The 27,717-nt window shown below is 38.7% G+C and overlaps 1 protein-coding gene across 1 annotated transcript; it reads left to right on the forward strand.

Annotated features, from left to right (window-relative positions):
* Positions 1–1,904: 1,904 nt before the first annotated feature.
* LOC309958849 (transmembrane emp24 domain-containing protein 2-like) lies at positions 1,905–18,126 on the forward strand (the record flags this gene model as incomplete). Its single annotated transcript, XM_082834995.1, has 4 exons — positions 1,905–2,731; positions 13,827–13,972; positions 15,093–15,159; positions 17,980–18,126. The coding sequence occupies exons 1-4, from the start codon at positions 2,147–2,149 to the stop codon at positions 18,124–18,126; spliced, it is 945 nt and encodes a 314-aa protein (XP_082691121.1). The 5' UTR covers positions 1,905–2,146.
* Positions 18,127–27,717: the final 9,591 nt, after the last annotated feature.

Below are 27,717 nucleotides of genomic sequence, written 5' to 3' on the forward strand. Positions count from 1 at the left end.
AAACTATCACTGTTTGCAGATGACATGATGCTCTACATAGAAAGTCCTACAGACACTACCAGAACTCATCAATGAATTTGGTACTGTTGCAGGATACAAAATTAATACACAGAAATCTGCTGCATTTCTATACACTAACAACAAAATATCAGAAATAGAAATTAAGGAAACAATCCCATTTACCATCGCATCAAAAATAATAAAATAGCTAGGAATAAACCTACCTAAGGAGGCAAAACACCTGTACTCTGAAGGCTGAGATGCTGATAAAAGAAATGAAAGATGACACAAATAGATGGAGAGATACACCATGTTCTTGGATGGGAAGAATCAATATTGTCAAAATAACTATCCTATCCAAAGCACTCTACAGATTCAATGCAATCTCTATTAAATTACTAATGACTTTTTCAACAGAATTAGAACAAAAATTTTACAATTTGTATGGAAACACAAAAGACCCCGAATAACACATGTAAACCTGAGAAAGAAAAACGGAGCTGAAGGAATCAGGCTCCCTGACTTCAGACTATACTACAAATCTAGAGTAATCAAAAAAGTTTGTTACTGACACAAAAACAGAAATATTGATTAATGGAACACTATAGAAACTCCAGAGATAAACCCATGCACCTATGGTCAACTAGTCTATGACAAAGGAGGGAAGAATATACAATGGAGAAAAGACAGCCTCTTCAATAAATAGTGCTAGGAAAACTGAACAGCTACATGTAAAAGAATAAAATTAGAACACTCCCTAACACTAGACACAAAAATAAACTCAAAATGTATTAAAGACCTAAATGTAAGGTCAGATACTATAAAACTCTTAGGGGAAAACATAGGCAGAACATTCTCTGACATAACTTGCAGGAATATCTTTTTTGATCCACCTCCTACAGTATGGAAAATAAAAACAAAAATAAACAAATGGAACCTAATGAAACTTAAAAGCTTTTGCACAGCAAAGGAACCCATAAACAAAAAGAACAGACAACCCATAGAATGGGAGAAAACATTTACTAATGAAGTGACAGACAAGGGATTAATCTCCAAAATATACAAAGCACTTCATGCAGCTCAATATATTAAAAAAAATGACCCAATCAAAAAATGGGCAGGGCTTCCCTGGTGGCGCAGTAGTTGAAAGTCTGTCTGCCGATGCAGGGGACACAGGTTCGTGCCCCAGTCCGGGAAGATCGCACATGCTGCAGAGCGGCTGGGCCCATGAGCCATGGCCACTGAGCCTGCACGTCCAGAGCCTGTGCTCCACAAGGGGAGAGGCTACAACAGTGAGAGGCCTGCACACCGCCAAAAAAAAAAAAGGGGGCAATGATCTAGATGGACATTTCTCCAAAGAAGACATACAGATGGCCAAAAAGCACATGAAAAGATGCTCAACATCACTAATTATTAGAGAAATGCAAATCAAAACTACAAAGAGGTATCACCTCACAGTGGTGAGGGTAGCCATCATCAAAAACATCTACAAACAGTGAGTGCTGAAGAGGGTGTGGAGAAAAGGGAACCCTCCTATGTTGTTGGTTGTAATGTAAATTGGTACAACCATTATGGAGAACAGTATGGAGGTTCCTTAAAAAACTAAAAATAGAGCTACCATATGATTCAGCAATCCCACTGCTGGGCATATATCTGGAGAATATACTTTGAAAAGTATACATGCTACTTTGAAAAGATACATGCTAAAGCAACTATACTCCAATGAAAATTAATTTTAAAAATATAAAATAAGATACGTGCACCCCAATGTTCATTGCAGTAGTATTTACAATAGCCAAGACATGGAAGCAACCTAAATATCCATCGACAGATGAATGGATAAAGAAAATGTGATATATTACTAAGCCATAAAAAAAAAGAATGAAATAATGCCATTTGCAGCAACGTGGATGGACCTAGAGATTGTCATACTGAGTGAAGTAAGTCAGTCAGAGAAAGACAAATATCATATGATATCGCCTATATGTGGAATCTAAAAAAAAAAAAAAGGTACAAAATGAACTTATTTACAAACAGAAATAGAGTCACAGATGTAGAAAACAAACTTATGGGCTGAGGTGGTGGTGGCAGCGACGGCGGCTCTGGAGGCCACAGTCCCGGTCCTGGTTTTGGCCCCAGCCCCACCATGGTGACACTCGCTGAGCTGCTGGTGCTCCTGGCTGCCATCCTGGCCATGGCCTCGGACTACTTCGTCAGCATTGACGTGCATGCAGAGGAATGCTTCTTCGAGTGGGTCACCTCGGGCACCAAGATGGGCCTCATCTTCGAGGTGGCCGAGGGCATCTTCCTGGGCATCGACGTGGAGATTACAGGGCCTGATAATAAAGGAATTTATAAAGAAGACTGGGAGTCCAGTGGGAAATACACATTTGCTGCTCACATGGATGGAACATGTAAGTTTTGTTTCAGCAATAGGATGTCCACCATGACTCCAAAAATAGTGATGTTCACCATTGATATTGAGGAGGCGCCCAAAGGACAAAACATGGAAACAGAAGCTCACCAGAACAAGCTAGAAGAAATGATTAATGAACTCACAGTGGCAATGACAGCTGTAAAGCATGAACAGGAATACATGGAAGTTCGGGAGAGAATACACAGAGCAATCAATGGCAGAACAAACAGCAGAGTGGTCCTTTGGTCCTTCTTTGAAGCTCTTGTTCTAGTTACCGTGACATTGGGACAGATCTACTACCTGAAGAGATTGTGTGTGTGTGTGTGTGTGTGTGTGTGTGTGTGTGTGTGTGTGTTTTCTTCTTTAATCTGTTAATGTGGTGAATCACATTATTTTTAGAGTTAAAATTATCTGTATTCTGGAAAAGCCCAACATGGTTATCATATATTATTACCATTTTTATGTATTGCTAGTTTGTGTGTCCTAATATATTTTAAAAATTTTTTGAATTTTATTTAATTTATTTTTTTATACAGCAGGTTCTTATTAGTCATCAATTTTATACACATCAGTGTATACATGTCAATCCCAATCGTCCAATTCATCGCACCACCAACCCCACCCCACCATGGATTTCCCCACTTAGTGTCCATACATTTGTTCCCTACATCTGTGTCTCAATTTCTGCCCTGCAAACCAGTTCATCTGTACCATTTTTCTAGGTTCCACATGCATGCATTAATATACAATATTTGTTTTTCTCTTTCTGGCTTATTTCACTCTGTACGACAGTCTCTAGATTCAACCACTTCTCAACAAGTGACCCAATTTTGTTACTTTTTATGGCTGAGTAATATTCCATTGTATATAAGTACCACAACTTCTTTATCCATTCGTCTGTCGATGGGCATTTAGGTTGCTTCCATGACCTGACACTTGTAAATAGTGCTGCAATGAACATTGGGGTGCATGTGTCTTTTTGAATTATGGTTTTCTCTGGTTATATTCCCAGTAGTGGGATTGCTGAAAAATATGGTAATTCTATTTTTAGCTTTTTAAGGAACCTCCATACTGTTCTCCATAGTGGCTGTATCAATTTACATTCCCACCAACAGTGCAAGAGGGTTCCCTTTTCTCCACACCCTCTTCAACATTTGTTGTTTGTAGATTTTCTGATGATGCCCATTCTAACTGGTGTGAGGTGATACCTCATTGTAGTTTTGATTTGCATTTCTCTAATAATTAGTGATGTTGAGCAGCTTTTCATGTGCTTCTTGGCCATCTGTATGTCTTCTTTGGAGAAATGTCTATTTTGGTCTTCTGCCCGTTTGTGGATTGGGTTGTTTGTTTTCTTAATATTGAGCTGCATGAGCTGTTTATATATTTTGGAGGTTAATGCTTTGTTCATTGATTCATTTGCAAATATTTTCTCCCATTCTGAGGGTTGTCTTTTCGTCTTGTTTATGGTTTCCTTTTCTGTGCAAAAGCTTTGAAGTTTCATTTGGTCCCATTTGTTTATTTTTGTTTTTCTTTCACTTACTCTAGAAGGAGGATCAAAAAAGATCTTGCTGTGATTTATGTCAAAGAGTGTTCTTCCTATGTTTTCCTGTAAGAATTTTGTAGTGTCCAGTCTTACAATTAGGTCTATAATCCATTTTCAGTTTATTTTTGTATATGGTGTTAGGGAGTGTTCTAATTTCATTCTTTTACATGTAGCTGTCCAGTTTTCCCAGCACCACTTATTGAGGAGACTGTCTTTTCTCCATTTTATATCCTTGCCTCTTTTGTCATAGATTAGTTGACCATAAGTGCATGGTTTATCTCTGGGCTTTCTATCTTGTTCCATTGATCTATGTTTCTGATTTTGTGCCAGTACCATATTGTCTTGATTACTGTAGCTTTGTAGGATAGTCTGAAGTCAGGGAGCCTGATCCCTCCAGCTCCGTTTTCTTCCCTCAAGACTGCTTTGGCTATTTGGGGTCTTTTGTGTCTCCATACAAATTTTAAGATTTTTTGTTCTAGTTCTGTAAAAAAAATGCCATTGGTAATTTGATAGGGATTGCATTGAATCTGTAGATTGCTTTGGGTAATATAGTCATTTTCACAATATTGATTCTTCCAATCAAAGAACATGGTATATCTCTCCATCTGCTGGTATCATGTTTAATTTTTTTCATCAGTGTCTTATAGTTTTCTGCATACAGGTCTTTTGTCTCCCTAGGTAGGTTTACTCCTAGGTATTTTATTCTTTTTGTTGCAATGGTAAATGGGAGTGTTTCCTTAATTTCTCTTTCAGATTTTTCATCATTAGTGTATAGGAATGACAGAGATTTCTGTGCATTAATTTTGTATCCTGCAACTTTACTAAATTCACTGATTAGCTCTAGTAGTTTTCTGGTGGCATCTTTAGGATCCTTTATGTATAGTATCATGTCATCTGCAAACAGTGAAAGTTTTACTTCTTTTCCAATTTGGGTTCCTTTTATTTCTTTTTCTTCTCTGACTGCCATGGCTAGGACTTCCAAAACTATGTTGAATAATAGTGGTGAGAGTGGATATCCTTGTCTTGTTCCTGATCCTAGAGGAAATGCTTTCAGTTTTTCACCATTGAGAATGATGTTTGCTGTGGGTTTGTGGTATATGGCCTTTATTATGTTGAGGTAGGCTCCCACTCTGCCTAGTTTCTAGAGAGTTTTTATCATGAATGGGTGTTGAATTTTGTCAAAAGCTTTCCCTGTATCTATTGAGATGATCATATGGTTTTTCTTCTTCAATTTGTTAATATGGTGTATCACACTGATTGATTTGCATATATTGAAGAATCCTTGCATCCCTGGCATAAATCCCACTTGACCATGGTGTATGACCCTTTAATGTGTTGTTGGATTCTTTTTGCTACTATTTTGTTGAGGATTTTTGCATCTATATTCATCAGTGATATGGGTCTGTAATTTCCATTTTTTTGTAGTATCTTTGTCTGCTTTTGGTATCAGGGTGATGGCAGCCTCATAGAATGAGTTTGGGAGTGTTCCTTCCTCTGCAATTTTTTGGAAGAGTTTGAGAAGAATGGGTGTTAGCTCTTCTCTAAATGTTTGATAGAATTCACCTGTGAATCCATCTGGTCCTGGACTTTTGTTTGCTGGAAGATTTTTTTTTTTTTTTTTTTTTTTTTTTTTTTTTTTTGCAGTACACGGGCCTCTCACTGTTGGGGCCTCTCCCATTGCAGAGCACAGGCTCCAGTTGCACAGGCTCAGCAGCCATGGCTCATGGGCCTAGCCACTCCATGGCATGGGGGACCCTCCCGGACCGGGGCATGAACCCATGTCCTCTGCATCGGCAGGCAGACTCTCAAGCACTATGCCACCAGGGAAGACCTGTTGGAAGATTTTTAATCACAGTTTCAATTTCATTACTTGTGATTGGTCTGTTTATATTTTCTATTTCTTCCTGGTTGTCTTAGAAGGTTATACATTTCTAAGAATTTATCCATTTCTTCCAGGTTGTCCATTCTATTGGCATAGAGTTGCTTGTAATAGTCTCTTAGGATGCTTTGTATTTCTTCAGTGTCTGCTGTAACTTCTCCTTTTTCATTTTTAATTTTATTGATTTGAGTCCTCTCTCTCTTTTTCATGATGAGTCTGGCTAATGGTTTATCAATTTTGTTTATCTCTTCAAAGAACCAGCTTTTCGTTTTATTGATCTTTGCTATTGTTTTCTTTGTTTCTATTTCATTTATTTCTGCTCTGATCTTTATGATTTCTTTTCTTCTACTAACTTTGGGTTTTGTTTGTTCCTCTTTCTCTACCTCCTTTAGGTGTCAGGTTAGATTGTTTATTTGTGATTTTTCTTGTTTCTTGAGGTAGGCTTGTATTGCTATAAACTTCCCTCTTAGAACTGCTTTTGCTGTATCCCGTAGGTTTTGGATCATCGTGTTTTCATTGTCGTTTCTCTCTATGTATTTTTTGATTTCTTCTTTGATTTCTTCAGTGATCTCTTGGTTATTTGCTAACGTATTGTTTAGCCTCCATTTGTTTGTGTTTTTTATGTTTTTTTTTGTTGTTGTTCTTGTTTTTGTTTCTTGCGGTATGCGGGCCTCTTACTGTTGTGGCCTACTCCCGTTGTGGAGCACAGGCTCCGGACGCGCAGGCTCAGCGGCCATGGCTTACGGGCCCAGCTGCTCTGTGGCATGTGGGATCTTCCCGGACTGGGGCAGGAACCCGTGTCTCCTGCATCGGCAGGCAGGCTCTCAACTGCTGTGCCACCAGGGAAGCCCTGTTTTTTATGTTTTGTTCCCTGTAATTGATTTCTAATCTCATAGCTTTGTGGTCAGAAAAGATACTTGATATGATTTAAATTTTATAAATTTACTGAGACTTGATTTTTTACCCAAGATGTGATCTATCCTGGAGAATGTTCCATGCACACTTGAGAAGAAAATGTAATTTGCTGTTTTTGGATGGAATGTCCTATAAATATCAATTAAATCTATCTGGTCTATTGTGTCATTTAAAGCTTGTGTTTCCTTATTTATTTTCACTTTGGATAATCTGTCCATTGGTGTAAGTGAGGTGTTAATGTCCCCCACTATTATTGTGTTACTGTCGATTTCCCCTTTTATAGCCGTTAGTAGTATCTTTATGTATTGAGGTGCTCCTATGTTGGGTGCATATATATTTATAATTGTTATATCTTCTTCTTGGATTGATCCCTTGATCATTATGTAGTGTCCTGCCTTGTCTCTTTGTAACATTCTTTATTTTAAAGTCTATTTTATCTGATATGAGTATTGCTACTCCAGCTTTCTTTTGATTTCCATTTGCATAGAATATCTTTTTCCTATCCCCTCACTTACAGTCCGTATGTGTCCCTAGGTCTGAAGTGGGTCTCTTGTAGACAGCATACATATGGGTCTCGTTTTTGTATTCATTCAGCACTCCTGTGTCTTTTGGTTGGAGCATTTAATCCATTCACATCTAAGGTAATTACTGATATGTATGTTCCTATGACCATTGTCTTAATTGTTTTGGGTTTGTTTTTGTAGGTCCTTTTCTTCTCTTGTGTTTCCCACTTAGAGAAGTTCCTTTAGCATTTTTTGTAGAGCTGCTTTGGTGGTGCTGAATTCACTTACCTTTTGCTTGTCTGTAAAGCTTTTGGTTTCTCCATCAAACCTGAATGAGATCCTTGTCGGGTAGAGTAATCTTGGTTTTAGGTTCTTCCCTTTCATCACTTTAAGTATATCATGCCACTCCCTCTGGCTTGTAGAATTTCTGCTAAGAAATCAGCTGTTAACCTTATGGGAGTTCCCTTGTATGTTATTTGTCATTTTTCCCTTGCTGCTTTCAATCATTTTTCTTTGTCTTATTTTTGGCCAATTTGATTACTACGGGTCTCAGCATGTTTCTCCTTGGGTTTATCTTCTATGGGACTCACTGCATTTCCTGGACTTGGGTGGCTATTTCCTTTCCCATGTTAGGGAAGTTTTCAGCTATATTCTCTTCAAATATTTCCTCTGGTCCCATCTCTCTCTCTTCTCCTTCTGGGACCCCTATAATGCAAATGTTGTTGCATTTAATGTTGTCCCAGAGGTCTCTTAGGCTATCTTTATTTCTTTTCATTCTTTTTTCTTTATTCTGTTCCACAGCAGTGAATTCCACCATTTTGTCTTCCAGGTCACTTATCCGTTCTTCTGCCTCAGTTATTCTGCTATTGATTCCTTCTAGTGTAGTTTTCATTTCAGTCATTGTATTGTTCATCTCTGTTTGTTTGTTCTTTAATTCTTCTAGGTCTTTGTTAAACATTTCTTGCAGCTTCTTGATCTTTGCCTCCATTCTTTTTCCAATGTCCTGGATCATCTTCACTGTCATTATTTTGAATTCTTTTTCTGGAAGGTTGCCTGTCTCCACTTCATTTAATTGTTTTTCTGGGGTTTCATCTTGTTCCTTCATCTGGTACATAGCCCTCTGCCTTTTCATCTTGTCTATCTTTCTGTGAATGTGGTTTTTGTTCCACAGGCTGCAGGATTGTAGTTCTTCTTGATTCTGCTGTCTGCCCTCTGGTGGATGAGGCTATCTAAGAGGCTTGTGCAAGTTTCCTGATGGAAGAGACTGGTGGTGGGCAGAGCTCAGTAAAACTTTAATCCACTTGACTGCTGATGGGTGGGGCTGGGTTCCCTCCATGTTGGTTGTTTGGCCTGAGGCAACTCAACACTGGAGCCCATCCGGGCTCCTTGGTGGGGCCAATGACAGTCTCTTTGAAGGCTCACGCCATGTTGCACTTCCCAGAACTTCCGCTGCCAGTGTCCCCGTCTCCATGGTGAGCCACAGCCCCCTGCCCCCTGTCTTTGCAGGAGACTCCCCCTAACACCAGCAGGCAGGCCTGACTCAGTCTCCCCTGGTGTCCCTGCTCCCCCTCCTGGGTCCCGATGCACACACTACTCTGTGTGTGCCCTCCAGGAATGGAGTCCCTGCCTCCTCCAGTCCTGTTGAAGTCCTGCAATCAAATCCCAGCAGCCTTCAAAATCTGATTCTCTAGGAATTCCTTCTCCCATTGCTGGACCCCCAGGTTGGGAAGCCTGACATGGGGCTCAGAAACTTCATTCCATTTCGTAGACTTTTGTGGTACAAGTGTTCTGCAGTCTGTGAGTCACCCACCCAGCAGTTATGGGACTCAACTCTACTGTGATTGCACCCCTCCCACCATCCCACTGCGGTCTCTCCTCTGTCTCTGGATGTGGGGCATCTTCCCTGGTGAGCTCCAGTGTCCCACTGTCGATGACCATCAAGCAGTCAGTTGTGATTCCGGTGCTCTCACAAGAGGGATTGAGAGCGCATCCTTCCACTCCTGAAGAGACTTTTTTGAAGTCCAGAGGGTTGTTTAAAACCAACGTCTTGGTCATAATAATGTCATTAGTTTCTATGTTTTTATTTTCTAAACTGTACATTCACAGCTTATGTTTCTTTGTGATTAATATATATTGGGGAGAAACATTTTTTAGGAAAGTCATAGTGAAATTTGACATGTGATTGGCATGATTTCATATTTGAATTCTTCCTCCATTATACAGGGCCTTCCAGAACTCAAGCACTGTAAGTGGAATATAGGTGCATAGTCCTTATTATATCTTCTTTCCTTTGTTTTTATAATAAAATGCAGTCTGGTCAGGATTGTACTTTACTGATAGTACTTTACTAAAAATGACTGCATTCTTGGGATCCTTAATCCTGCAGTTCAAGTCATTAAAGATTCATTTTGTTGAGTACTTATCAGAAACAACAATCTGAATCTTGACATTTTCTATCCAGCCTAATGGCAGAGCTCTGTGACTAGAGTATGCTACCAGGTTGGTACTTTTATACTTTGTCTATCTTGTTTTTGCTTTAAAGATAAGACTTAAACCAACAACTTTTTCCCCTTTAAAGTTTTACTTTGAACCTTAGAACTCAATCACCTCCACTTAAAATTGTTGACACAAGCAGCTAATAACCATTTTTTGGTTTCTGCCTAAACTTTTAAGAAGTTGCTATTAAAGCCAATTCTCTGGGTGTTGCAGTGAATGGTAGTTCTTTTTCTTTCTATGATGGCCTATCCACTTTCTCTACTCTTAGCATGGAGGAGGTATGCGTTCACATAATTGGAAAAATCTGGATTTCTGATGCCAAAGGGTTAAAAGCCTCTTGGATTTCTTTGCAGTGATATACAGCCACTATTTTATTTTTGATCAGTGGCATTTTGGCCACTGTTTAATTAGTGTACTGAGCATTACTGTCAGCACTAGGGTGTTTGTTTTTCTTGGGTCTTTCATTTTTGGCACATGTGAATTTTGTTTCATATAAAACAAAATGACTTTCTCTTGGCCTCTGATGATGGGTTAAAATTAAAGAAGCATCTAGTTTTGGTGTGGGGATGATCCAGGATTATGTTGTGACTGATGTATATTAGTTACTTGTACATTGTTTTTTGGATCTTTGCAAGGGGAAAACTACAAGTAACAAGTTTTATATAATTAATTTATTATATATTATTTATTATATAATAATATATATATATTATTATATAATAATATATATATATAATAATATTATATATTATTATAATTATTATATATTATATATTATATACCTGTTACAGGTTTTCATGTTCAGGATAAACAATTTTTCAACCTTGGGTGAAAATATTTGCAACAGTTTATGGTGACTGTGTTTTACCTTAGGACAACTGTTGCATGCCAATTTGTGTGCGTGTGTGTGTGAAAACACTTCAAAATTGAGTTAAAAGATGTAAATTTAAAATTGGTTGTGTATCTAATCTGCCCCAGATCCAGTAAATAAACAATTCTTTTTAAAAACAAAAACAAAGTGAAACAAAAACGTATGGTTCCCATGGGGAAGGGGAGGATGGATAAATTCGGAGACTAGGATTGACATATACACACTACTATTTATAAAATAGATAACTAATAAAGACCTACTGTATAGCGCAGGTAACCCTAATCAATACTCTGTAATGACCTATATGGGAAAAGAATCTAAAGAAGAGTGGATATATGTATGTGTATAGCTGATTCACTTTGTTGTACACCTGAAACAACATAACATTGTAAATCAACAATACTCCAATAAAAATTATAAAAATAAATAAATAAGTAAGATTTGAACCTACAAAAAAAAAAGATTATGCAGTGGTTGGTTAGATATTCATATATTGATTTGCTTAGTGGGTTCTATTGAATATTTAACATACACATTTAAAGATTTTTAAAACTTATTTCTGAAATTATGTCATTCTCCTGAATAATCAAGAACACTAACCTGCTACCATATTCTCTTTGCCACTCTCTTTTGTAATATTTTGGGTTTTAATTGCATGATTAATTACCCTCACAATATGCCTCAACACTAATTTTGACTCAAATGTTTTACTGATTAATTTACTTACTTCATTTCCTTGTAATCCATACAAATTTTACTTTCTTTGATTTTGTAATGAATTATATTCGTAATTAATTCCGTCAGAGCTATTCTAGGAACTATAATCTGTGTAAATACTTTTGTTACCCAACACAAGTTCATGTGCCAAACAAACAGAAAAGTCGGAGTTTGGAGCAGAAAAAGGTTTATTGCAGGGCCATGCAAGGAGACATATGGCTCCGTTAGATGGCCTTTGTCTCTCAGGGCACATATCTGCTGCATGCCTTCCAAGATTATCAATTTCTAGTGTTCTGGTGGTATTTTTCTAGAGTTGTATGGTTTTTATTACTTTTCAAATTATACATGTGTTTTTATTATTTTAAAGAATATGAAGAGAAAAAAGGAGGTAATTATGTGTATTCAGTCTGCCACCTTGTTTTTACTTTGTAAATCTCAATGCTGTCTTGCCAGTAATGGTTCATAATTGTTATTTTATTTTATATTATTATTTTATTGTGGTAAAATACATATAACATAAAATTTACCATTTTAATCATTTTAAGTGTATAGCTTAATAGCATTGAGCATATTTACATTGTTGTGCAATCATCACCACTAGTCACCTCCAGAAAATTTTCATTATCCCAAACTGAAACTCTGCACCCATTAAACAATAAATCCTCATTTCACTCTTCCTTCAACCATTGGTAACCACTATTCTACTTTCCTTCTATGAATCTGACTCTTCTAGATACCTCACATAGGTGGAATCATACAATTTTTGTCCTTTTGTGTCTGCCTTATTTTACTTTGCATGTCTTCAAGATTCATCCATGTTGTAGCATGTATTGGATTTTCCTTCATTTTATGGCTGAATAATACTTCATTGTACAGATAGACCACATTTTGTTTATCCATTCATCCATTCATTGACACTTCAGTTGTTTCTACCTTTTGACTACTGTGAATAATGTTGCCGTGAACATTAGTGTACAAATACCTGCTTGAGTCCTTGCTTTCAATTCTTTGGGGAATATATCTAGAAGTGAAATTGCTGGATTATATGGTAATTCTATTTTTAATTTTTTGAGGGACCACCTGTCAACTACAAATTGGCACTTGCCATTGGCACTTGCCATCTACCTCTACAAGGTAGATGTGCTGCTGCAGCTGCTGACTTTCAACACCCCCTGAAAGGAATTCAGGGTGGAGAGCAGACATGAGGCACTCTGTGCTCTGGGAAAAACTGGCAGAACATGTCTTCAGATAGTCAGATATTTTCAGGAGACAGCTTTATGCGTCCAATTCTTGCATCTCCTAATATCTAGAAAAGCACTAAGCACCTTCATGGTGATGATTGCTCCTCGTGACTAGCAGAAACCTTCTGCAAAAAAATATGTGCTTGATTGCATGTACTCCCCCTTCACCAAAATCACAAATATACTGACCTCCCCCAATACCTCTTTGGAGCAGTTTCTCAGAGCTATCTGAAATGCTGTCTCCCAGGCTATAGTCCTCATTTCGCCCCAAATAAAACTTGACTCACAACTTGCACGTTGTGCATTTTTTAAAGTCGACACGCCGTACTATTTTCCACAGCAGCTGCACCATTTTACATTGTCACCAGCAATTCACAAGGATTCAATTTCAACAAGTCCTCACCAACACTTGTTTTTTTCTGTATTATTTTGTTTTTGTTTGTTTTGATAGCAGCTATCCTAATGGGTGTAAAGTGATAGCTCATTGTGGTTTTGATTTGCATTTCCCTAATGGTTAGTAATGTATATTGTTCTCTTTTATCGATACATAACAACCTATTTTGTCCAACTTAACTATTTTTACTTTGAAATATACTTGTCTTTGTAACATTGTGATCCCAGATTTCTTTTTCATATTATTTTTCCGGGTATATCTTAATTCATCTCTTTATTTTCTACCTTAAGGTACCCTTTGATTTTAGGTCTGTTTTTGTAAACCGTAATGGTGGATATTTTAAAAAGCATTCATTCAACACTTATTGAATACGTATTATTTGGTATGTACAGTGCCAGACAATGAGGATGCAGTTGTAAAGAAGGGAAGTACAGTCAATACTGGAAGACAAGCTTTACAATTTAAAGGAACCCTTTTAAAAGAAGTAATGAGTGTCATGAAAAGGGCAATACTAGGTCTATGTTTTTGTTTTTACCCAGTGTGTCAGTTTAAAAATATATCTTTTATCATAGGCTACAAAATTTAGACAATTTTTTTAATTCAAAAATTTGTTAGATTCTAAGTTTTCTCAATAACCAATAAAGAGCAGCAAACGTCTAGTCGTCCACATTTTCTATTACATATTCACTTTTCCCTCCTACTATCATTGTCATCATAATTATGAATAAAAAGGGTGCGCGAGAGGACATGTGGTTACAGCAGAGGCTCCAACTTCCTCTGCCTTCTAGCAAGACTGCTTTTTCTAGCAAGACTCTAGCCTTCCCACCGTTGGCCCTTCTCGTACCCCGTAGAGTGCCGTAGAGTGCAGACGTCTGGGAAGTATAGTTCGAAAGGAAAAGCTCTGCGGTTCTCCTTTGCGCACGCGCATTTTTGTCCGGCGGCCTGGCGGCGGCGGCGACAACCAATATCCCTGCGATAGGTGTTCCCCTTGCCTGCAGTAAGGGCCGCAGCTTCGAGTCCCCGTCCTGGCGAGCCCAGGTACAGACTGCCGGTGAGAATGGGCCCGGGGTATGCGCCTCCTACGGTGGGGCCAGGACAGAAGGCCAGCCGCGGCGCGAGCCCCAGCTCCGGGCGTGCCAGCCCAGGCGGCCTTGGCAGGTGAACGCAGCCCGAGGAGGGGGCGTTGCCCGGGGAGGTCTCCCCGCCCGACAGCTGGGCCTATGCCTGGGGCAAGGCTCCTGGAGAAACGGCACTCGAAAAGAGATTGCAGCAAGCTGTGCCTTGTTTTCAGGGTTCGTGAACCCTGGGGCGGTTTTCACCTTTTTCCGTTGGTTGGTTTTTTCCCCCCTAGAGTTTAAACTTTATGTTTATCCGTTTTTGCCAACCTTGTTTTTTGACATTGTTCTAGAGTGAATCCTAAGTGATTTAACTGTTTACTTTTTTGTTTAGAGTAATTTTGTACGCTTGCAAAGTTACTTCCCTTTTCTCTAAATTTTAAATTCATTTCTAGCCAACGAAGCTATTTCTTCTAAGTCTTGTATTTTTGGGGGTGTGGGAGTAGGGAAGGTGGATAGGTAATGTTTCCTTTTACGTTTAAGGAGCTTTGATAACTCTTTCTTCGAAAGGAAACACAGTTTCCAAAAACACAGCTAATTTTTGGTTGACTATTTCTGAAAAGGACATAAATTCTTAAAATGACTTTTGAAGAATTATTATCTCATAATTACTGTAGCTCAAAGTACCTAAATGCAGGTGTGTGGAATATTTATGTCATTTCTCAATGATTAAACATTTCTGTGAGCCCGGTGTGACTGCCCTTTACACTGTTAATGCATATCAGATAGTTCTAAGCCCTTAGTTTGATTCCTCTTTATTCATAAACCACTGGCTGAAAGGTAGCAGGCCCAGTGACTGGCAGTCTTCTTACTGCCCACTCCTGGTTTTGGTGGTCAAGCACAGGGCCCCTCCCACTCAGGAATGCCTAGGCTTCCAGGTTCCTTCTGGTTTCCTTCTGCAAGGTGCTCAGTGTGTGGAGACTTCTTAACCTAGCCTAACCCTGTTGAGGACGGCAGTGCAGACAGGATGGAGAGACCTCACAGTTTCTTTCAACGTTTCAGGTGCCTTCTCCAAGAGGAGCAGCAGGAGGGAGACATGGCCACAAGATTGCTGCCAGCCCAGGCTCTGGTATGTGAAGGCTTCTTTCTTGAACTACCTTCTGGGTTCAGAGGTGGGGAACATGCTTCATCCATTGTTGAGCTTTTCTAGGTAATGAAGCCCATTGAGGGACTAGAAGTCCTGGTAGTTGAGGAACTTAAGAAAGAAGGTGTTTCCCTTGCTGCAGGGCCAGTCTCATTTTGAATTTTCTACGTAACAGTTAGTGCTTGTTGACTAGGAAATGAATGGGCCCACAGGCCCCATGCCAGTGCCACACCCAGAGCTTTGTGTGGGATCCAGGTCTGTTTTGCCTTGGGGAGGGCAGAGAATGGGAGAGTCAGATCTTTCCATAATGCTAGGAAATCGAAGAGGAAGGTCTCTATCCTCAAGGTATTGAGAACCAGTCTACTCCAGTAATACCTGGTGAGAGTCCAGGTGATTTTCTAAGAAGATCCTAGAAAGAAGACCTCTGAGTCAGCAGGTGTGGTCAGGGATACTCCCTCCTATTGTGCGATTTTGCACATGCAAGCAGGATTAGGCTCGTACAGATGGTGAAAGGAAAAGAAGTCGCAATTTGGGCAGTGGTTTGTGGGGACAGATTCGGGAAGTGAGCCTTCCCTGAAGTGGGAAGCATCTGGTTCAGTGATTTTTTTCCCTTCTTTGCCCTTTCACTTGGGGAACTATAATTAAAAACATAATCTCTTCCCAACCCAGGAAACCTTTCCACAAAGGTAGAAGAGAAAGAAAACACTTTTATTATTGAATAAACATTAAGCCAGAATGTAATGTGCATCACAGGCAATCCACTAAAGAGAGTGCAAAGACAGAAAACTCATTCTTATATAGGTAAGTGCTATAACCCAATTTCGCAATTTGGAAATTTGTCAGGTGACAAGTTAGGCCCATCTCCTCCCAGGAATTGGGAATGTTGGCGCATTCAAAGAAATGGTTGCCAGGTCCTTGAGGAAACAGTCCTGAGTTGTGAGACTGACAGATGGTTTATTTAGCTATTAAAAAGATTTACATACATTTGGTAAGGACGAAGAAAGAAATTCAGAAAGAAAATGGAGATTGGAGTGGGAGTCTTCTCACTTATATCCAACAGCCTCTTAGTTTTGTTTTTGCCCTTATCAGTCAGAGAACATCCCTGGCCTTGTGATCTTTCTGGGTTTTGGGGATAAAGAGAAAGTGTGGAAGTATTTCTGCCTCTAGAAATGTGTCCTAAGGAAATAGGCCTTGCACGCTTTTTTGTGATGTGCAGGGATGCTCAATCCAGAATTTTTAGGGTTACAAAAATGGAAACAACCTAAATGCCCACCAGTAGCTTAGTTACCTAAATGCCCACCAGTAGATTAGTTAAGTAAACCATTTAATAATCTATAAGTAATCTATACAGTGAGATGCTGGGCAGCAAATAAAAAATGTTGTTGGATAAAGTTACCTGTGTAACATTTTATTTTTGTTTAAACTTAGAGCCATATTATCATGTAAAAGTCTGAAAGAACATACAGCAAGAAGTTAATAAACCTTGTTTCTAGTGGTAGAAAGTTAGATTAACATTCCTTTTTCTTTTGCTTATTCCTAATTTGCTTAAAAAAAAAGATTCTTAATAATAAAAGAAAGGGGCCACTACTTTAAAAGAGGTGACGTGATGCAGAGAAGCGGGAGATGTTACTGAAGGCAAGTTCGTGTCCCTGATGCACAGTGAGGCAAAACTAACCAAAACGTCGGAGTTTGGAGTGGAAAAGGTTTATTGCAGGGCCAAGCACGGAGAAAGGATGGCTTGTGTTAAAAAAAACTTGAACTCCCTGACTGTTTTCGGCGATAAGTTTTTTTAGGGAAAATTTGGGGTGAGGGCTGCAGAGTGTGTGCCTTTCTTCTGATTGGTTGGTGGTGAGGTAACAGGGCAGTGTCCAGGACTCTTGCGCTCAGCCTTAAGTAACATTCTCTACCTGGATGGGGGCCTTAGTTCCTGCAGAAGAACTCAAAGATACATTGTTATGTATGTCCCTTGCACAGGAACCGGGACCCTACTTTTTGGCTGCACTGTTGTTTCTTGACAACAGAAACAGTTTCCTTTGTTTGTCTGTTCCTTTGTTTCTGCATTCCCTCACTTCCTTGATTAGCAACTGTTTGAATATGCTCTTTGGTGTTCAGGAAGGTCTAGGAAGCTGAAGCCCTTTTTCTACAAACAAGAAATGGGGGACATGGAAAGGCTCTTTGTATACAGCAGGTCCCCACAGGGTCCTGCTTGGTATCAGAGAGAGGTAGAACAAAGACTTCTGTGGTGGGGAGAGAGAGTCCCAACTGCAGCCTTCTCACCTGGCTCTTCAAAGATTGTGCAGCTCACCACACTGGGCCCGCTCCTGGGAAAGCCATGCTTGGGGCATTCTCCGAGCCTCCCTTACGGTGACTGTCAGTGTCCTCTTGCCCGGGACACAGATGGCCCACGGTGATGACAGAATCCAAGCATACCTATTCCTCCTTGAGTGAGTGTATTGGAGGCTCTAAAACCTTCTAAAACCCAATTCTCATGTCTCACCTGTAAAATGAGTTTGGTCTAGGTGGTTGTACATGTCCATGTCTAGAGTTCAGTGTTTCCATCATTCTGATTTTATTTAATTATTTCAAGTGCTTTACCTTGCTTGGCTGCTGTGTTTCATTTTTCTGGGGACACAGTGCATCACTGACAGTAGGTAGGTGACAAATATATATGTGATCAGTAATTGAGGGGTGGTAAGGAAGTATTCAGCCTGAAATGCTCAGAACCTAGAGTGGTGACAGTGTTGCTGCCCAGTCATCCCACAGAGGGTATGGCCCTGGGTGAGCAAGAATGGCTTTCTGTTACAGGAGTCTGTGACATTCAGGGATGTGGCTGTGTTCTTCAGCCGGGATGAGTGGTTGCATCTGGACTCTGCGCAGAGAACCTTGTACCAGGAGGTGATGTTGGAGAACTACAGCACTCTGTTCTCGCTGGGTAAGGACCTTTCCTTGTGATGTAGAATCTGCTGGGGGAGCACCTTGGTGCCCTCTCCAAGGAGGACACTTGGACGGCATGGCCAGGTTCAGCCCACAGGTGGACTCAGAAAGTAGCAGTTGCTATTGCCCTTGGCCGCCGGGACAAGTCTTGGCTTGGTAGAATTGGTGATGGGCATCCTCTCTGTGCTTTTCCTGTCTTCTGTCCCCTGAACTCTCTCCCTCTGGGTCTCACAGGAGGTTCCAGCTTAGAGGAGTGCACAGCCAGAGCCCTAACTTTCTTCCTGAGACCACCTCCTGGCCATCGTCTGGGAGCCCAATTTTAAACCCTTCTCAGAACAAATCTCTTTCCTCTCAACTGTCCCTCTGCCCCAGACTCTGGGGCTGGATCTGAGTGTCAGACTGGCCACTCATGTCTGCACCATGGATTCATTCTCTTTCTTGCTCATGAACAGGGATTCTGTTTTCCAAACCAAAAGTTATCCTCCAGTTAGAGCAAGGGGAAGACCCCTGGATGGTGGAAAATGGAGTTTCTCAAAGCACATGTCTAGGTGAGTGACAGTAATTGGGAAATGGGTATAGCATTTTCTGACTGCTTGGGCTTTGCTGGTCAGTGAGGAGGCTGCACGCAGGAGATATTGATGAAGGCCCTCCTTGATGTACCAGGCCAGGTGAGAAATGCTGGGAAGGGCATATCCTCACTTGACCTTTTTGAGTACTTGGTACAGCAGGTTCAGAGGGAGAGTTGAATTCTTCCAATATGGTTTGCATTTTTGTCATATGTCCTTTGTAATTTGAATGCAGAATATGTAATGCAGTATGTAATGTGTAAAGGTTTGTGATACATATCTTCCCCCTTTTTTCTTGCTTTTACTGGATTGATTATTTTCTTAAATTATTTTCTTTTTATGGTCTGAACAAACCTTTTATCACTACAGTGCATTTCTCGTTGTCCCATCTTGGGTTTTTGCTTTGACTTATCTGTAACTTTTTACACATGTTTCAGCTAAAAAAAATACAAAAAAAGAAAAAACAAAAAAAAGATGCATGTATATTTTGTACTATGCAAGAGAGAGAAAGCGAGGTTAGCAAAGTGGTAACAATTACTGAATTCAGGCAGAAGGTTTGCAGATGTTCAACATGTCTTTTTCCTAATTCTTTTGTGTGAAAAATTTTAAACTAATATGTTCCAGACCCTGGCTTCTAGGACATATCTCTCAATCTCTAAAATCCCTGTGGGTTGCTAAATCATAAGCTCTTGCTTTCTGTTCTACTTTGAATATTGTCTTTGTTTCTGACACCAGAGGATGGCTCGCTTTTTGAGTTTTGCTGCTTGTCCAGAATTTATTTCTCTTGATAGCAAGAGATAGCCTTTCTATGTCAGTTCAGTCTTGTGTTTCTATTCATGAACTCTGTCTTCAGATTTTTTCCTTTGGTCTGACTAGAATATTTACTGAGTAATGTTTTCAGAAAGGTTCATGTGTACTGTATTTGTGCATGTCTAATATCAATTCTTTTACCTCTCCTGTGGGAATTATGTTTGGGATCTAGAATTCTGGCATCAGTTTTTATTCCCAAGAATTGTTCAGACTTTGCTCCACTGTGTTGGGGCACTGAGTATTGTTGATTAAAAGTCCTCTGGAGTTTTCTTCCCCTCTGTTTCCTGTATAGAAAACCTTTTCCCCCTTTTTTGTCTTCTGTCTAGAATATTATAAGATATCCTCTTTGTCTTTGGAATTCAGAAGTTTCATTAAGTTATATCAAGGAGGTTTGACTTTTTTGTTTTTGTTTTTAATATTATTTGGCATTCACGGGGCCCTTTGCTTTGAAGACCCAAGTCTTTTTTCAGTTCAGGGATCTTTTTTCTACCACATACTAAAATATATTCTGCCATATTCCATGGACAATTGGAGAAGCCTCACTGTAAGAATAACAATATAATAAAATAGAAATTCAATCAGAACTGTAGAAAATAAATGTATCTATTATAAGAACCAGGATGGTAGCCAAGGATGAGTTTCAAATTTGGCTGTGAGCTTTCTAGTTGGCAAAGAAATCATTAGTTTCAAATTGACTGTGTTCTTCTTTTGCAAGCATTAAAAAAAATTAATTATTTTAAATTTGTTTAAGGTGTGCATACTATTGTAAAAAAAGAAAGAGGAGTAAAATAAGGAGATTCACTTGACATTTTACCAACTGTGCTGAGCCATTGTTAATATTTTACTATTTATCTTTTCAGACTGTGAATATTTGTTTGAGTGTATTTGTACATGAGAGAGAAAGACACATGCATGCAGAGAAACAGATTGATTATACATATTGTTCTTGAATTTGTTTTTAATTATGAATGTCATTCAATTATTTAGCCATCATTGAATAGAGGTCTACTTCATTGAAAGAACTCTAGTGTATTGTTAAGCCATATTTTATTAAACAATCTTCCTTTTGGAAATTTTAGTTTCCCATTTTTCCCTATTAATATTGCTGTCATGGCTATGGAATACAAAAGTAAATATAAGGGGAAGAAGGTCTGAATAATTATAGCACAAAGGCATGAGCATTATGATTAAAAAGATTTCTTGAAAAACTACTCAACTTCATTATAAATCAATGAAATTCAAACTAAAGCAATGAGCTACCATTTTTCTCTTTAATAGGGAATATTACCAAAGGTTAAGAAATACACATCCAGTGTTTTGCTACTGTTCTGAGAAATAAGCAATATCTTTAGTGGGATTTTGATTGGAAGTCTTTCTGGCTTTATTAAAATCAATCCCAGGCTTAGAAATTTATCTTAAGAAAATAATTCCATAATTGTGCAAAGTTGCAAAGATAGTGTAAAAGAATGTTTGTTATAACATGAGGCATTACTAGGAGTAACTAAAGCTAAATGACTCCAAAGGAGATTTATTAAATATGATATATTCATGTACTGGAATATTATGCAGCCATCAAAACAATGATGTCAGCCTACATTTATGGACATGGAGAGAGTTCATGATTTTTTTTTAAGTGAAGTGGGGGAGGGGGAAGTTTTAACCACTTTAATTTTTTAGGTAAAAATGTTTTCTTTATATACAGAAAAATTTTGGTGAGCTGAATTCCACACATAGCAGTGATTATATTTGCATGAGGTGTTTATGGGTGAACTGTATTTTCATTTTTATAGTTTTCTGTATTTTCTTAATTTTTCTTACAATGATTATATATTTCCTTTTTAGTTAAGAAAATGAAAGCTCTTTCATAGGGTACATTCATTCCTTTTGAATCAGTGATCCCATTTCTTGCACTGTATCCTGAGTGATCAAAAAGGTAGACAGAAAATCATTTTCAAAAATGTAGTCTTCTCGCAGTATTTCCTATATGGCACCCATCTCCATTGAGTTCCCCAAGCCAAAAGCCATTATTCTTGAGTCTTCTCACTTATTCTGTACCCCCTATTCACAGGTGAACATACCTGTCACCTCTGCCTTTAAAATATCTCAGTGTGCCTGATTCTGCTACCATGCCAGTGCAGACTGCCATCACCTTCCTCCAGGAAGACTGTGGCAGCCTCCTAATTGGCTGCTCTATACCTGTCTTTGTTCTGTTTTCCTCTGCCCCCAATTACAGCCCATTTGTCACACAACCATCCCCCAGTGATCCTTAGAAGAAATTCCAAACACATTCTTATATCTTACAAGATGCCACATGATGTGGCCCCTGCCCACCTCATTTCCTCCCATTGTAGCACTCTCCCCTAGTTCCCTCTTGCCTAGGCCACACTTGTTCTTTATCTGCAAACACACGAAGCTTACTCCTGCCTTAGTGCCTTTGTAATGGCTCTTCTTTCTAGGTGGAATCATCTTTATACCCATGTTTTTTCATGGCCAGCTCTTGTGTGTTATTTAGATCTCATGTTTAATTTTATTTCCTCACCACCCAGTTTAAAATATCAGGTTGTTCACTCATACTACACATTGCCTTGTTTTTGTATATTTTCTTACAGTTCTCATTACTCCCAATACTTTATTTGGTTACTTGGTTATTGTCAGTGTTGGCTACTAGAATGTAAACCTTGTGAAAATCGGACTCTTATCTGGCATGTTCCCCGTAACCCTGAGTCTTGACCTTTGCATGGTAATACACAGTGGATACTCAGTAGATATTGTCTGAGTGAGTCAGTGAAGTTCATTACAACATTATGCATAGCACTCAAATGAGTCCCAGAACTTCAGTAGCTGAGGTCTGGTGTTTCAAAGAGCCTTTTAAGGGCAGTGCTTCTTCCACTTTTTGTTTATAGCCCCTCTGCAGTTTTCTCTTGGATTTGGCTTGAGTACACTGGTGGCTGACCTGGGAGATGAAGCTGAATAACAGTACAACCTGCTGTACACAGAAATGCTGTATACCCTGCTGACCTCTGCTTTGTTACTAGATCAGGCCTGGCTCTACTGGAAGAGCTGCCCTCTCAGTTACTCAGCCCACCCACACATAGGTTTCTTCAGACCCTTTCCCACCCAGGCACATCTTCCATCCTGCTTGTTTCTCTTGCTCTTCTTTTTTCATCCTTTTCTAAGGACTCCCAGGATACATTTGTTAGCCATCCTTGTATATGTTGATGTCATTTTTCTTTATTCTCAGTGCAACAGAGACTTACATGTTTCATTTATTTTAGGATGGGAGAGCTTGTTTGAAACCACAATTTCTGAAGAAGAAAATCAGGAAGTAATGAATCAACTCATAGGTGATGGTCCTTTTGACTTCAAGTTGGGAGAAATTTACATAAATGAGGAAAAACTAGAGAATCAGCAAGGCAAAAAGAACAGACCTTTGAGGGGAGTCTTAGTTACCATCAAGAAAACCTGTATGAAGGAGAAGAGCTTTACAGGTATTGACCTTGGGAAAAATCTTGATCTAAAATTATCACTTATTAGAAAACCCAGAATTGTTTCCAGAGGAAGGAAACCCTGTTCACAGCAGTATTCAATTCTATTTAAACAGCTGGGAATCAACACAGTGCGTAAGTGTTACAACTGTAGTATCTGCGGGAAAATCTTCCTCCACAGTTCTTCTCTGAGTAAACATCAGAGAATCCATACTGGAGAGAAGCTCTATAAATGTAAGGAATGTAGGAAAGCTTTTAGCCAAAGCTCATCTCTAACTCAGCACCTGAGAGTTCATACTGGAGAGAAGCCTTATATATGTAGTGAATGTGGAAAAGCCTTCAGTTTCACTACATCTCTCATTGGACATCAGAGAATGCATACTGGAGAGAGACCCTATAAATGTAATGAATGTGGAAAAACATTTAAAGGTAGTTCATCCCTTAATAATCACCAGCGAATTCATACTGGAGAAAAGCCCTATAAGTGTAATGAATGTGGGAGAGCCTTTAGCCAGTGCTCATCTCTCATTCAGCATCATAGAATTCATACTGGAGAGAAACCGTATGAATGTAGTCAGTGTGGGAAAGCCTTTACTTCAATATCGCGGCTAAGTAGACACCATAGAATTCATACTGGAGAGAAACCCTTTAATTGTAATGAGTGTGGAAAAGTATTTAGTTACCACTCAGCTCTTATTATACATCAGAGAATTCACACTGGTGAGAAACCTTATGCCTGTAAAGAATGTGGGAAAGCCTTCAGCCAAAGCTCAGCTCTTATACAACATCAAAGAATTCATACTGGAGAAAAACCTTACAAATGTAATGAATGTGGGAAAGCTTTCTCCTGGATTTCACGGCTTAATATACACAACAGAATCCATACTGGAGAGAAACCATATAACTGTAAGGAATGTGGAAAGGCCTTCAGTTCCCACTCAGCAGTTAATACTCATCGAAAAATTCATACTGGAGAGAAACCTTATAAATGTAATGACTGTGAAAAAGCCTTCAACCAAAGCTCAGCTCTCATTCAGCACCAGAGAATTCATACTGGAGAGAAACCATATAACTGTAAAGTATGTGGGAAAGCCTTTAGACAGAGTTCATCCCTTATGACACATACGAGAATTCATACAGGAGAAAAGCCTTATAAATGTAAAGAATGTGGGAAAGCTTTCAGTCAGAGCTCATCCCTTACAAATCATCAGAGGACTCATACTGGAGAAAAACTATAAGTTAAATGCATGGGGAAAAACCTTCCAACTGAAGTTAATTCCACATGAAATATCAAAGAATTCATCTTGGGGAGAAAATCATGAAGATTAGTTAATTGTGAATTAAACTTCAGAATTTAGACCTCATCAAACATCAGAGACTTTATGATGCAGGATAACCTTAGGAATATTAGGAAAGCTTCTATAAGATGTTGTTTTCATATATTCTTAAGTTATTACTGACTATAAAATAGAAAATTTGTCAGGTCAAAGGGTTAGTATTTTATTTTCTTTCTAGTGATGTATGATAACAGCCACCAGCTTTCACAGGCATCACTGGGAAGCATGTTGATTTATGGAAAAGTGCAGCCATAAAATCCAGACTTCAGATTAATCTAGTATTCTATTTTTTTGAAACTGCATTTGAGTGTTACGCAAGCCAGTTGTACTAAGAAGAATGTATTGGAGAGGAAATGTAAGCAGGTGACCTGGAGCTACCTCACTGTCACTAAAATTTGTTTTTGTAAGAGTTTAAAAGCAACTTCTGTACTTGGTGATTGTTAAAACTTTTGAGTTATTTCTCCCCTGCTTCCTAAGCCACTCACCTGAAAGTAAAATCACTCTGTAAACTGCAGGTATAAGTCCTTTGAGTTTTCTCCCCAACTATTCCAAACTCTGAATCAGATCTAAAGTCACATGATTTCAAATCACGGAAGGCATGATATTTCACTTGTTTTTCTCATAAGTTGATTACCTTTGCTGTATTAAGCTGAGAATTAGAGGTTGTTTAGATAACTGCTTTTGCAAGTTAATTTACTGATAAATGTTGTTAAAAATCATCTTGCAATGTAGCCATAGGGAGTATGACTCTTGGCCCCCAGGTTGTACCTGCTTCCTTGAGTTCTCTGGTTACCAGCCACCAGTAAAGCCCAGGAACAACATGGAACTTGGGTTGTCCTCCTAGGAGGTCAAGTGAACAAGATAACTTTCACTCTTACATTCTACCTTCACCTCCATCACGTGATGCTCTCTCCCTCGCACACTCTGAGGGCCACTAGACAAAAATTCAGGCTCTAAGTTCAGATGCTTTTTCCTCCAAAAAATGGGCTATGTGTTTTAACAAGTTATTTATCCCAGTAAAGCATTTCTAAAATGTGAACAATAATTTGAGCAAGCTAAAAACAAGTCATACTAAAATTGTTGAGCTTCACAGAAGTTCAGAGGTTAACATCCAGTTTTGCCAATTTTATCAGGAGTAGACAAGCAGTTAAGGACAGGAATACTCATTTCATTTTAAAAACTGTTAGTTTTTTTTCTATTTGCCAAGGTGCTAAAACAAAACAAAACAAAAACTCCAAAATGTTATTATTTCGGATGGAGATTTAGCAAAGCAAAAATCAGTGAATTCAGCTTTGCCTCCTAGGACTAATCAGTCTCATTGTTTCAGACTTGTGAGGAACAAACTCTTCTGGGTCATTTAGTACTCTACCTGCAATGTCTCTTTCCCAACAACCATTCTTTTAAATTCTCTAATTACCTAAGGAAAATTCCTAGGAAACACATAACTTCCCTATCTTAGTTTGGAGTGCTATACCAAAATACCAGAGACTGGGTAGCTTATAAACAACAGAAATTTATTTCTCACGATTATGGCTGGGGAGTCCAAGATCAAGGCACCAGCATGGCTGTATTGTGGTTAACCCTCTTCCTGGTTCATTTCTGGTGACTTCTCACTGTGTCCTCACATGGTGAGGGAGCTGTCAGGGACCTCTTTTATAAGGTCATTGATCTATTCATGAGGGAGGTACCCTCATGATCATCATCACCCAGTGCCCCACTTCCTAATACCGTCACCTTTGGAGTTGAATTTCAACATGAATTTTGAGGGGACACAAACTTTCAGACAATAGCATTCCCTAAGTATCAATAGTCCTAAAATCATCAAAAAATTAAATAAAATCACACAAGATATTAAGCCTAGTTATTTTTAAGGCGAGGTCTATCAAACTTGAGTGTAACAGATTAAGTCTTTTGCAGGATCTTTCAGATGATTCTAATATAACCCAGTACCAAAATCAGACAAAGAAAATACAAGACAGAAAAATTGCAGGCCAATATCATCTATCAACAGAAATGTAAAAATCCAAAGAAAGCATTAGCAAATGTAAACCAAAGTACCTAAACATAGATAACACATGATAAATACAGAATTTTCATGGGAATGCATGGGTTATTTTAACATTAGGAAACTTACAGATGCTGTGCACTACCTTAATATTAACAGAAGTCCATATGTTCATCTCAATACATGTAGGAAAAACCCCAAAATACTCAGTACCTACTCATGATAAAAACTTTTAGCCAAGCAGCAGTAGAAAGGAACTTTCTAACCAGATAAAAAGGTATTTAACAAAAAACCTGCTGGAAAAAATAATAAAAGGTTAGAAGTATTCATGACATGATGAGTATGGGGAAAGAATGAACTACCCAATAATGGTTCTAAGAAGCAGAAATGGTTCATGCACATACAAAAAAAAAAAAAAAAAAAAAATGGATGCCTACCCTCACCATATCAAGAGTTATATGATTTTGGAAGAATATGTAAGGAATAACTTTATGACCTCAAGATAGGGAAGAATTTTTTTAAACAGGATACAAATAAGGTATATAAAATATTTATATTATTTGCTCACATTGAAATAAGGAACTTATGCTTATCAAAATATACCAAAAAGGAAATGAAAAATCAAGACACAAAACAGAAGGAAATCTTTCCACAGCATGCCCAATATGTTTTCTGGAAATTTTGAATAATTTGTATGGATCAATTAAAAAGAAAAACTTGGGACTTCCCTGGTGGCACGGTGGATAAGACTCCGCACTCCCAATGCAGGGGACCTGGGTTCAATCCCTGTCCAGGGAACTAGATCCCACATGCGTGCTTCAACTAGGGAGCTGGTGAGCTGCAACTATGGAGCCTGCCTTCCACAGCTAAGACCCGGCACAACCAAATAAATAGTAAAAAATAAATAAAGAACAACAACAAAAAAGAAAAAATAGAAGAAAGTGATCTGAATACATGACTACTTATTTCATAGAAGAGGAAATACAAATTTCCAAAAACATGAAAAGATGCTTAACTTCATTAGTTTAAAAATGTAGATTAGGACCACAGGCATGATTTTAAAGTACACATGAGCAAATATAAGATGTATGACAATACTGAGTTTTGGAATGTATGTGGAATAACTGGCATTCATACTCTACTAGTGGGAGTATAAATTGATACAGGTCATGACATCTTGCAAAGTTGAACACCTGCTTGTTGTAATACACAGGCACCTATACATGCTACATAAATGTTTGCAGATGAGCACCAAGAATTATGTGTAAAGACATACTGATCATAATAGCAAATATTTGGAAGTAGTCTTCTGAATGTCCATTAGTAGGAGAATGGATACACTTTAGAGTATTAACACGGTAAACAGCAATGAAAATTGATGAACCAAAGCTATATACAAAACTTTG

This window comes from Leucopleurus acutus, assembly GCF_964270905.1.
Source record: "Leucopleurus acutus genome assembly, chromosome: 3".
NCBI classification, from domain to species: domain Eukaryota; kingdom Metazoa; phylum Chordata; class Mammalia; order Artiodactyla; family Delphinidae; genus Leucopleurus; species Leucopleurus acutus.